The sequence below is a fragment of the Astyanax mexicanus genome, chromosome 14 (genome assembly GCF_023375975.1).
Source record: "Astyanax mexicanus isolate ESR-SI-001 chromosome 14, AstMex3_surface, whole genome shotgun sequence".
Lineage (NCBI taxonomy): Eukaryota > Metazoa > Chordata > Actinopteri > Characiformes > Acestrorhamphidae > Astyanax > Astyanax mexicanus.
The window spans coordinates 41603463-41615912 of NC_064421.1; the positions used below are offsets into that span (position 1 = coordinate 41603463).

Below are 12450 nucleotides of genomic sequence, written 5' to 3' on the forward strand. Positions count from 1 at the left end.
ACAGTTGAGCCAACTTTGAATTTGATCGGTTGTCAGAAACGTCATTTACGTCCACTGTGGCCAATCGCAAAGGAGGCGGGACGTAGCTTCGTCATGTGACCAAATGGATGTCATATGAAAACACTGTAAGCGGCGAAACAGAGGAGCCGATGTGAAGGAATGGAGCAGAATTACTCTTCTTAAAAACAGGTAACGGGGACATTACAATGGGAATTAAGTCGTGTAGCGTGTAGTCTTGTATTGTGTGTAGCCAGGCCAGTTAAAAAAAGGTTGTAATTGTGTTTTTAAAGGATAGAAAGAAGGCTACGGCTAGACTTACTCCGGTTGTAGGCGGTAAGTTAGATTAGCTTGGTGGCTAACTGCATTCAGGCACTGCATTCAGTTACTTACTATTACACTGTAGGAGTTAACCTACCTACTATAGTTAACTATTTATTGAAATAACAGGTTAAATAAGATTTATGGAATACACACACAGACCCCTCGAATATATCTAAAGGCACCTAACTAACTATAACTGATATAAAGTCCTGTTTAGGCTGAACAGTGAGGGGTTTAATTAGTTAGTCAGTTATTGTGATGATGGCTTTTAATGTAAGTTACGTACGTAATGTATGTAACGTAACGCTATATCGTTTCGTACGCAATAATATCGCCCACATTTTTCAATATTGTTAATGATATTATATCCTGAAATATGATGCCATATCTCCCACCCCTAGTTATCACATCAGGATACTACTTTTTTCTGTTTTTAGCAAAAGAAAAATTCACACTGTTCTCATTGTCCCTTAATTATTTCCAAAGAGGCTTATAGAGGATTATATTTGTCCAGTATCACAGTATCATTAATTTGACTTCAGTCCAGGTTATATGGAAATATTTCTGTTACAAAGCAAATAAAATTATTTTATTTTTTAATCTCAGTTAGGGGTGTGCCATATCATATTGTATGCAATAATACAGTGTATTGTATAGTATAGTAATGTATTATTAAAATAAAAAATACAAATAAAAATATCCTTAAACTTCCCTGTAAATTTTAAACTGTTTTCAAGAGTTCTGTATTTCTTAATCGTGATATATTGTGTCGCTTAATATTATTAATTTTCAAAATTATTTAAATATTATAATTATTATATGAATCAAAGATATATTTATGCTGAACTCTATTTATGGTCATGGTTTGGCGCTGTTTTGTGAAAAGTGACTCATGCTAAGATGTTTGATTTCTCCGGAAATTCTGATTCAAGTTGAACACTTCTACAAACTGTTATCAGATAGATCAGGTTGGGTGTTTAAAAAAAGCCAAAGTGTCTTTCTGCTCTGCACTGAAATAAATTTGTGTTTACTTTATTTGGTTTACAAGGGGATTTTCCTTCATTTTTGTCCTTTTATTGCTTTTGCCCTATAAGACGCACCGGATTATAAGGCACATTATGAGACACTAGTAAGGAACAAGATTGTCGCCATGTTTTCCTTCTAATTCAGCAGGTAGTAAACAAAGCTGTAATTCTTAATAAAATGAAAAATCTTTTAAAATCAAACAAATCTTTACAAGTCTCTTATAAAAAAATGTTTATTTGGGTGAGTAAACAGCATTAGCATTAGCGGCTTACCGGCAACGCTAGCCTTGGTTAGCGGCTAATATCGCCCGACAGAGCTACACTGAGAACCCTGAGTGTTCTGGTAAGCCAGGGTGATATTAGCTAGTGGTTTGTCCCAGGTAGCTTGTTTTAATGTGCTAAACACGCAGACTACAGGCCCGTAATGCTCACCTCTGAACAGTGAAAGAGCTATCTAATGCTGTTGGAGAACTAAACTGAAAATATTGTATAACACTGCACTTACGCGGAGTGGCTTTACTGCTCCTTACAACCTGACTGGTAGAATTATAATCATAAGGCGCATTGTTGATTTTTGGGAAAATGAAAAGGATTTTAAGTATGCCTCATAGTGCGAAAAATGTGGTAATAAGAGGTCACTGCAGACCAGGTTGTTTTATTGTTGATGTTCTGTGTTGCAGGTGGTGGATTTGTCACCTATGGGATATTCCATTAATGCCCAATTGAATAAATACCCAGACTGGTCAGGGCAGAATGATGGCTTCCCAGCCCACCATCGAAAATACTATGGAGCTTCCCAGCAGCATCTTCAACCTGGACTACTCCTCCAGGGAGCTGCAACTGAAGGTCATCGGCCTGGGCTTCCTTTTCTACAGCCTCTTCTTCCTCTTCTCTCACATCCTGTCTACCACACTCTCCCTCACGTATCGGTCTTTACCTGCTAAAGAAAAGGTACGTGTTTGTTTTTTTATGTCTTCTTCTGACATGAAAGTGCACTTCATTAAACCATTAGACCACCCTCTCAGAGCAGGGGCAGGAACAGGACCAAGAGAAACATCTAATATCTTGACTTCTGTTAAGGTGTTCTGGGACCTGGCGGCCACGCGAGCGATGTTCGGAGTACAGAGCGCAGTAGCAGGTCTGCGGGCGCTCATTGAAGACGGCCCCGTATTTGATGAGAAGGTGACCGGCCAAACGGGATGGTCATGGTTCAACGTGCTGACGGCAGTGAGCTTCTTCCTGTTTGAGAATGTGGCGCTACACAGCTCCAGCGTGGCCTTCCGCTCCTTTGACCTGCCTCTGGCTGTCCACCATGCCTTTGCACTGGCTGGATTTGCTGGGGCTGTGGTGTGGGAGCATGTGGGCCACTTCCTGCCTATGGTCACCTTGCTGCTGGAGATGAGCACACCGTTTACCTGCATCTCCTGGATGCTGCTCAAGGTAAGAGAGAGAGCAAGTCAAGAAGTGCATATATATATACTGTTAAAACCAGAAGTTTATATAGACTATATAAAAAGACAAATATGCATGTTTTTTTCACTGCCTGACATAAAATCAGATAAATCTTTCCTGTTTTAGGTCCATTAGGATTACTAAAATTATTTATATTTGCCAAAATGCTAGAATAATAAGAGCGAGAGACATTTCTTTTACTGTCTGGAAAGTCAAAAGTTTACATGCATTTCATTGAATTGCATTTCAAATCTTCTGATTTGATCTGGTGTGTGTAGCGAACCTGGCTTTAAGGGTAGTTACTGATCCGTCCCTCTAGTTTCACTTCTTCTGTTTTTAAAATAGTCAAGGTTGAAAGGTTTCTTTTCTCTAAACAGGTGTGAACATTTCACATGTAAAATAACAGCACTTGTGCTGTATTTGCATTGGGACAAGTCTTTCTACCAACATGGCGCCATTTGTGGTGCATTTCTTAGAAAGGGGAACTGTTTCACTGTGACATTTGTCAGTGTTTTTACATTTCATATTTAAAATAATTTGGTGATGTGCAGGGAATTCTATTCTGTCCTTTAACACTTAACTAGTTTTGTGTGAGCACCATTGTGTGCTGTAATGTGCAAGCTGTTGGCTCTTACGTGCAGCTTTTATATTAAACACAGTGCAAACATAACCTCCTTGTAGTTTATTTCAGGAAAAGTGTAACGAGACTACACGAGAGGTAGTGCTGTAACTTGTAATATTGGCACTGCAATTGGCGAGGCCACAGGCTGAGTGCCATAGATCAGCACAGCAGTGCCAATATTACACGTTATAGCACGAATCTCAAGTGTATTATTGCGTTTAAACAACAGTTCAATTATCGCAGTTTTTTGAAAGATTTTGATTTAAAGAGGACAAGAAAATATGATCTGTTGGGGTGTAAACTCTCCGCGAGTTAAAATGGTTCCATTGCTGCTCTGTTTGTGGCTGCACTGTTTGGCTTGAACTCAAAAGTAATTCTCACTCCAGGGGGGTATTCCAGAAAGCTGGTTCAACAAACTCCAAACCTAACCCTGAACTCCGAGTTGACTTACCTCACCGCGTCATACTCCGAGTTTTCAGTTCCACAGCAGCTGATCAGAGTTAGGTTACTCAACTCTGATTAGGTTAAACCCAGCTGAAGCGCGTTCACGGCTACCTACAAACAGGCATTCTCAACGGAGCGCTGAAACAGGGATTGACCATGAAAATGAATGAGGGAAAGCGCAAGGCATCATATTTCACCCCCATTGAGCAGGAAATATTAATATCTGCGTATGCAAAGTATTAAATCATAGTGTGAAATCATATTCAGGCATAAAAGCAGCAAAGCAAAGGGAGTCAGTTTGGGCAAAAATAGCTGACAGGGTCAATGCGTGAGTTAACATAAAAATTAAAAACTCACAACAATGCGCTTAGTCAAAAAACATGGACAATATTTTAATTGTTGTTTAATGTAATTTTTTAGTTGTTATTATTATTTAAACATTTTATTTGTCTCAATTTGTACACTTTTCTTCTTTTTTAAATTAATTTAGGTGTAATCCAAGTGGGATTAAACGCACATGGCAGCAAGTGAAAATGAAATATAAAAAACATAGTCCACAGTGGAATGACTTGTACACAACTGCCTAATATTGTTACTTTTATCAAACTTAGTTTGCCCTACTGTTGATTGTGGTTTTGTAGCTAATAGGAAAAAGGCTGAGGTAAGAAAAACAGGAGGGGTGCCACCACCGCCACCTTTTACCCAGGCAGAGGAGCTGGCACTTTCACAGAACAGTGGGAGGGCCATCACTCATGGAATCATTAATGGAGGAGAAAATAAGTTTGTGTAATGTGTTAAATATTAGTCCCTTTATTTTTTTTTTAAAGTAGTAAATTTATGATCAGTACTTGTATATTAATGCTGTGGAAGGATTTTGTGTTTACATAATCCCCTTCATTTAAGGCAGGTGCTTTAATTGGAACGTGGGTTCCATCCATGCATCCAATGACTCTTGGAAATCCTAAAATATTATTTTAATAATATAATTATTTATTATTTATTTATTTTATAAATATAATTTTGCAGAGCTACTTATCTTCCACTTCCCATTTTTCTTATAATTTTGTAATCTTTGTTATAAAGACAACCCTGCAATTCTGTGGAACTCCTCTTTAATGTTCATTAAAGGCTCATGCCCAGGAACACCACAAAACTGGACAACAACTGTTTTAAAGTTAGGCATACTTTAAAAGGCTGATCCACGATGTGGGATATTTTAAATGTGTGGCTTTAAAATATTGTTTAGGTATAACATTGACATTGAGGAAAAACGGTAACGTTCGAGGAGAAACTAAAAAACACGTCTAATCTGGGTCTAATTACTCGTTCAAGACGGAGAGCTCTGCGAATAATTTGCGCTTCAATATCAACTGGATCCGCTTGCATGAGAAAAGTGGCCGTAACCCTGAGTTCGGAGTAAGCTAACCTGCCAGCGAGCAGGTTAGCTTCAGAGCATAAGTTGCTATAGTAACTGACTCAGGTTCTCTCTGACACTCTGAATTAACTGAATATAGTATATTCAATTCAATTCAATTTTATTTATATAGCGCTTTTAAAACAAAGGTTGTCACAAAGCCGCTTTACAGGAAAAACAGGTCCACGCCTCTTATGAGCAGCACCACAGAGATGCCAATTTTATGGTGACACAGTGGCAAGGAAAAACTCCCTTTAAGAGGAAGAAACCTTGGAAGGAACCAAGACTCAGTCCGAGGAACCCATCCTACTCGGGTTGACCCGCTCAGTACAAACAAACAACAAACAAATAACAGAACAAAACAGTACAGAGAATTAATGTGAACTATGGCTAATATAACAGGTACTAATTTATGAATATAAGAATGTGATGGGCACAAACTATAGAGCTATGGCTAATACAGAAACAGATACTGAGTGTGTTAATGGTAATCAGTGCAGGGTTGCAGAGCCGGAGAACAAAACAGCGGGCAGTGGAGAGCCAGGCTGGGAACATCAGGAACAGGGCATCTCCATACATGTAAAAGAGATAGATAGAGAAAACAGAAAGGAAAGGAAGAGAAAAAAAAAGCAGGAGTTAGAAGGGTTGTGAAATAATTCTGATGAGTAGAAGGACAGGGCTGATTCCTGAAAGCTGGAACCACAGACGGACACATCCAGGAAGACCGGCCGGCCAGGCGTCTCAGCACATGTGAGAAAGATGGAGAGAGAGAACAGAGAGGGGAGGGAAGAAAAAGGGGTTAGAATGGTTTTATAAAACTCTGCTGGAGTGGGATGGGCACTGGTAGCAGCAGCTCAGGACATGGGGAGAGAAAGAGAAAGCAGATGATTAGGACAGGGTTTATATTTGCTGGATAAGCTGTAAGAGGAAGAAAATTGTAATGAGACATTACTCAAAAGCTTGAGCAAATAGAAATGTTTTGAGTCTAGATTTAAAGATTGAGAGTGTGTCTGAGTCCCGTATATTAATAGGGAGGCTATTCCAAAGTTGGGGAGCTTTATAAAAGAACGCTCTTCCTCCTGCATAGTTTTTTCTAATACGCGGGACTAATAACAGGCCAGCGTCTTGGGAGCGGAGTGAACGCGGCGGATTGTAAGGAGTAAGGAGTTCCTGTAGATAATGCGGGGCCAGACCATTGAGGGATTTATACGTCAGGAGAAGTATTTTATAATCTATACGAAATCTAACAGGTAGCCAATGTAGGGATGAAAGAATAGGTGTAATGTGATCGAACTTTCTAGCTCTGGTAAGCACTCTTGCGGCTGCATTCTGAACTAGCTGGAGTTTATGGAGTAATTTATGTGGACTTCCAGCCAACAACGCGTTGCAGTAGTCCAGCCTGGAGGTTATGAATGCATGTACCAGCTTCTCAGCATCTTCCAGAGAGAGTATACTGCGGATTTTAGCTATATTTCTTAAGTGGAAGAATGCAATTTTGACTATGCTACATATGTGAGCATCAAACGAAAGAATTGGGTCAAAGATGACCCCAAGGTTTCTCACAGTTTTACCAGGTATAATTAAGTGACCGTCTATGTCTACAGTATTAACATTTATGTTTTTATCAATATTAGGACCTAATAGAAGGACCTCAGTTTTATCAGAATTAAGTAAGAGAAAGTTGTGTGTCATCCAATTTTTAATGTCTTTAATACAGTCTGTTATTTGATTTATACAGAGCTCCTCGTTGGGTTTAGCAGATATGTAAAGTTGCGTGTCATCAGCATAGCAGTGAAAGTTAATACCATGCCTACGGATAATTTTACCCAGTGGTAGCATATAAAGAGTAAAGAGTAATGGACCCAGTATTGATCCTTGAGGGACACCATATTTTACTCTAGACTGATAAGAGCATTCGTTATTTAAGTAAACACACTGGAATCGATCTCTCAGATAAGATCTGAACCAGGTGAGGGCTGATCCTTTAATTCCTATAAGATTTTCTAACCTATCAAGTAGAATAGCGTGATCTATGGTGTCAAAGGCAGCACTTAGATCTAGCAGTACAAGGATGGCATTACTGCCCTATCAAGAGCTGAAAGTAAATTATTAGTTACTCTAAGTAGAGCTGTTTCAGTACTATGGTTTTGTCTACTTTGTAGATACAAGCGCAGCTGGTTAAACACATTTTTTTCTAGGATTTTGGCTATAAAGGAAAGCTTAGAAATTGGTCTATAATTAGCAAGCTCGCGGGGGTCCAGATTTGGCTTTTTGATAATGGGCTTAATGACCGCCAATTTAAGAGAATTGGGAAAAGGGATGAATTTACTATTTCTAGTAATGATTTTCCCACCTTTGGCAGTGCCTGTTTCAATAATTGTGTGGGTACTGGATCTAATATACATGATGTTGATTTAGATGAGTTAATTACACTAAGTAAATCTTTTTCTGTAACCGGGCTGAAACACTCTAGGTGTGTCTCAGAGCTGGAGCAGCATTCATCGATATCTATAAGTAAATTTTGGGGGTGATACTGAATTTTTTGTCTAATGCTATTAATTTTATCATCAAAGAACTTCATGAAATCATTACTATTAATGTCGACAGGGATAACGGAGCTAGTTTGTTTTTGACTGCCGGTGAGTTTAGCCACAGTAGTGAAAAGGAATCTAGGATTGTCTCTATTTTTCTCAATAAGCGATGAAATATACTGGGATTTTGTTTTAATTAGGGCTTTTTTGTAGTCTGTGAGACTATGCTGCCATGCTAGCCGGAAAAAATCTAGTTTTGTGTGTCGCCATTTACGTTCAAAGTTACGAGCGGTTTGTTTTAATGTACGTGTGTGGTCATTATACCACGGTGCTAGCTTTTTATCCCTGATTTGTTTTATTTTTGTCGGCGCTACGCGGTCAAGGTTAGAGCGGAGCACAGTTTGTAGATTTTCTGTTTTGTGCTCGAGATCATGTTCATGGGACGGAAGGGAGATGGTTAAGTCGGGGAGTTTATTTACAAATTCATTAGCAATTGCGGTTGTTATTTTACGCTTGCTGATATAGCGGGGCGGGAGGAGGATATTTTGATTAAAAACCATTTCAAACATAATTAGATAATGATCGGATATTGAGTCATGTTGAGAAAGAGTAACTATATTCTCAGCCTCAATACCCAGTGTCAAAACTAAGTCTAATGTATGACTACACCGGTGAGTGGGGCCAATTACATTTTGTTTAAAGCCTAGAGCATCTAAAACTGATTTAAACGCAATTTTTAGTGGATCCTGGTCCTTTTCAAAGTGGATATTAAAGTCTCCAACAATTATGATCTTATCAGAAAGAAGAATTACTGCTGCTAGAAAGTCAGCAAATTCACTAATAAAATTTGAGTATGGTCCAGGAGGACGATACAGTGTTATAAGCAGAAACGAATGCTGCGTTTTGGAAGCAGGAGACTACTGCTACTTTAAGACTAAGAACTTCAAACGACTTAGCATCCAATTGTGAGTTTTGAGATATACCTAACATTGAGTCATAGATTGTGGCAACACCACCGCCACGACCAGAGCTGCGTGGGTAACTGAAATAGCTAAAACCTGGGGGGGTGGACTCATTTAAAGCGATATATTCATCAGGTTTAATCCAGGTTTCACACAGACATAGTGCATTAAGGTGATTATCAGTAATAATATCATTAACAATAACTGATTTTGGTGCTAGCGATCTTATATTTAATAGCCCTAGTTTCATACGGACGCTGCTGGTACTCTGAGAGACGGATGCTGTTGTTTCAATTTTAATAAGATTATTAAAACAGATTTTCTGAGTTTTTCGGTTTCGAGCGACACGGGGGACAGACACAGTCTCAATCCTACAAGGTAAAAATGCACATAATGAAAAAGGCACATAATTAAAACTCACAGCCTTATGCACAGGAAAGTGGCAAGATAACTCATTAGAACAATGTATATTACTAAACTGCCCATTACTTAGACCACTAACCTGGCCGGTATGACTGGTTAGAGCCAGTCAGTCCCGGCGTAGCACCGCCTCAATGTTACCAGAGAGGACGGTGGATCCCAGGCGGCTGGGGTGAAGCCCGTCTCGGTGGAAGAGGGCTGGACGTTCCCGAAAACTCTCCCAGTTAGAGAGTACTCATTCTGTATGTTTATGGTTGTAATCAATGTTAATGGTCCGCTGCCACAAAGGAAACTCCAACTCAGAGTAAACAAACATGGCACCCTCCTTGTCATCACACAGAATAAGGTGGATAGCATGCAAATAAAAATATAGTTTCTGCTTTTTAAAAATAAATGTTTAGAAAGGCTAAAAAAAAATCCTTTGTTATAAATGGACTTTTTAATTTTAATTTTTTATTATAATATTTTTTCCTCAAGTGTATAATGAAAAGAAACCTTATTCCCTGATGAACTTCCCTTCTGCTTTCCTTCAATTGCTTCATTCTGCCCTTCCTCTCTCCTCCTATAGGCTGGCTGGGCTCGAACGCTGTTCTGGAAGGCTAACCAGTGGCTCATGATCCACATGTTTCACTGCCGGATGGTGCTGACCTACTACATGTGGTGGGTGAGCTGGAGCCACTGGACCGACCTGAGTATTCACATACCTCTGCCTCAGCTGCTGGTCTTCTTCTCAGGCCTCGCCCTCCTCACCTTCCTCATTAACCCCATATGGACACACAAGAAGACCATGCAGCTGCTCAACCCCGTGGACTGGAATTTTGCCAACAAGCCGACCTCAGAGAACGGGCCCAGAGAGGAGAAAGCGCACTCCAGCTGATGGTGAAAGGGGGTTAGGTGAAAGTACAGATGTACCTCATTGGTTGGAGTGTAGAGTTGTGGAACAGTATGATGCTTAAGCAATGTTTTTGGTATGGAGCTACATTTTTGATGTTGGTACTTGATATTTGAAGCAGAAGGATCTATTTTTGTTTTTTGGCAAGATTTTAGCTACTACCTATTTTAGTATTGTGCTTAACTGACAAAGCAGATTTGAAGGAATAGTTTGGTTAGAAATCGAATTTCCACAGCCTTCTTTACTGATGCTAAATGTAGTCAAGGACCTTTTGTTGTTTGAAGAACTGTTTTGTTTAAGACCAACACAGCTTCTGTTGGTTGATTGGTGACGTATGAATGGGGCTCTGTATTGGTAAGGACAATACAGGGATTACGATTCAATTTATCACAGTATATTGTAGGGTTGTTCTTCCAAAATAGCTCTGGAAAAAATTAAGAGACCACTTCTCTTTCTGAATCAGTTTCTCTGATTTTACTATTTATAGCTGTATGTTTGAGTAAAATTAACATTTTTAGTTTTATTCTATAAACCACAGACTCCCAAATTCCAAATAAAAATATTGTAATTTAGAGCAATTATTTGCAGAAAATGAGAAATGGCTGAAATTACAAAAAAGAAAAGCAGAGCTTTTAGACCTCAAATAATGCAAAGAGAACAACTTCATATTCAAAAAGTATGAAGTATGTGTGGTGCACACATTTAAGAAGCTCAGCTTGGTTTGATGGCTTGTGATTATCCATCTTTCTCTTGGTTCCAGAGGTTTTCAATTTGGTAAAAATCAAAAAATCTCATCATTTTTAAGTGGTCTCGTATTTTTTCCTGAGCTGTATATGAGTGATTGTTGATTGCGATTTTTAGTTCTTACATAACTTTTAGTTTTATTTATTTGTAAACTGACAGCACCATTTAAAGTGATGCGCACGCTATAGTTTCCTTAACATTTTTTATTTATTCTTTTTTTATAGTAAGAAGTCCCATTCAGCCATAGATTATTTTAGCTTTTATATTAAACACAGAGCAAACATAATGTCCTCATATTTCAGTTAAATCAAAGTGTAAAATATGAAAACCACTGCCATATAACTGCCGTATAAGAGTTTCTGAGCTTCTACTTTTTTCCCCCCAATCCACTGATTAGGCCCCCACTATCACTAGTGATGCCCCAACACCAGGAGGGTTAAGACTAGCACATGCCTCCTCCGATACGTGCTCTGCTCGAACTGCTGCTGATGCAGCATTGCCGAGTAGCATCAGTACGTTTGGAGGAAAGTGCAGCGACTCTTTTCTGATACATCAGCTCACAGATGCCTTGTGCTGATCCACATCACCCTTTAGAGTGATGAGGTGAGAGAGCGCCATCTACCCACCCAGAGAGAGCAAGGCCTATTGTGCTCTCTCAGGACTCCGGTAGCTGATGGAAAGCAAGATAAATAGGGTTTGAACCGGCGATCTCCCAAACATAGTGGTAAATCAGTTCAATTTAACTTCTCAGTCCTAATGTATTGTTTACATCAAACTTTTCAAAATTAAAAACACAGTATCTTTAGTATATTAAAAAAACAAAATGAGAAATAAACCTTTACTTGGTATGACTTTACAATAAGGGTCACAAATAACAGTATGTACGACAGTATTAAACACTGTTAAGAAGCTAAATAAGGTGTTCCCACTAGTTAAGAGGCTATTTAACATTACTACATTTACCTTCTTAAAAAAAAAAAGATGTAACTAATAATGTCTTACCCAGTGTCAGTAATTAGTTGTAATTAGTTGAGACGTTCTGTCGTAAGTACTGTTAATTAATGCACTTTTATTTTGAAGTGTTGCCTTTACATTTCACACAGTCAGTACTGTAGAATCTTATAACAGAGTGCATCACTGTGCATAAAAAAAAAACAAGTAAATGAACCACTGTCTGACACCAGTCTTTACTGGTGTAAACTGGTTTTCCTTTATGATACATTATTAATATGGGTATATTTATTGAAACATACTGAATTCTAAAAAGTTACTGCTTCATAACTCCACATGGTGGCGCTAATCAAATGAATAGGGTAAACCTGCAGTGAAGAATATTGGTTGTTAAATTCTGTGAGACTGACACCAATAAATCCATAATTCCTGGTATTTACTTATGTAGGAGTATTTTATCCTCTTCAGTAACACAGATGCTTTGAAGTATCACAGAGAATTATCTTGCGATATAGATCAAGTATCACAGAATCACAGTATCACATCATCTTGATCACAGGAAATGTATTAAAAACATTATAATACTGTATCATGAGATGCCCTGCGATTCCCACCAATACTGATATATTGATATTGTCCTATACACCTACAACTGAGATAAAGAAATAAATA

General features: G+C 38.6%; 2 protein-coding genes across 2 annotated transcripts in view; one reads left to right on the top strand and one right to left on the bottom strand.

Moving 5' to 3' along the window:
- fam167b (family with sequence similarity 167 member B) overlaps positions 1 to 12450 on the bottom strand; it is a 679430-nt gene that overhangs the window by 345005 nt on the left and 321975 nt on the right. The gene's annotated exons all lie outside the window — the stretch shown is intronic.
- cln8 (CLN8 transmembrane ER and ERGIC protein) lies at positions 100 to 12444 on the top strand. Its single transcript, XM_007257572.3, has 4 exons — positions 100 to 189; positions 2027 to 2297; positions 2427 to 2786; positions 9760 to 12444. Exons 2-4 carry the CDS (start codon positions 2100 to 2102, stop codon positions 10066 to 10068), a joined length of 867 nt encoding a protein of 288 aa, XP_007257634.2. The 5' UTR covers positions 100 to 189; positions 2027 to 2099; the 3' UTR covers positions 10069 to 12444.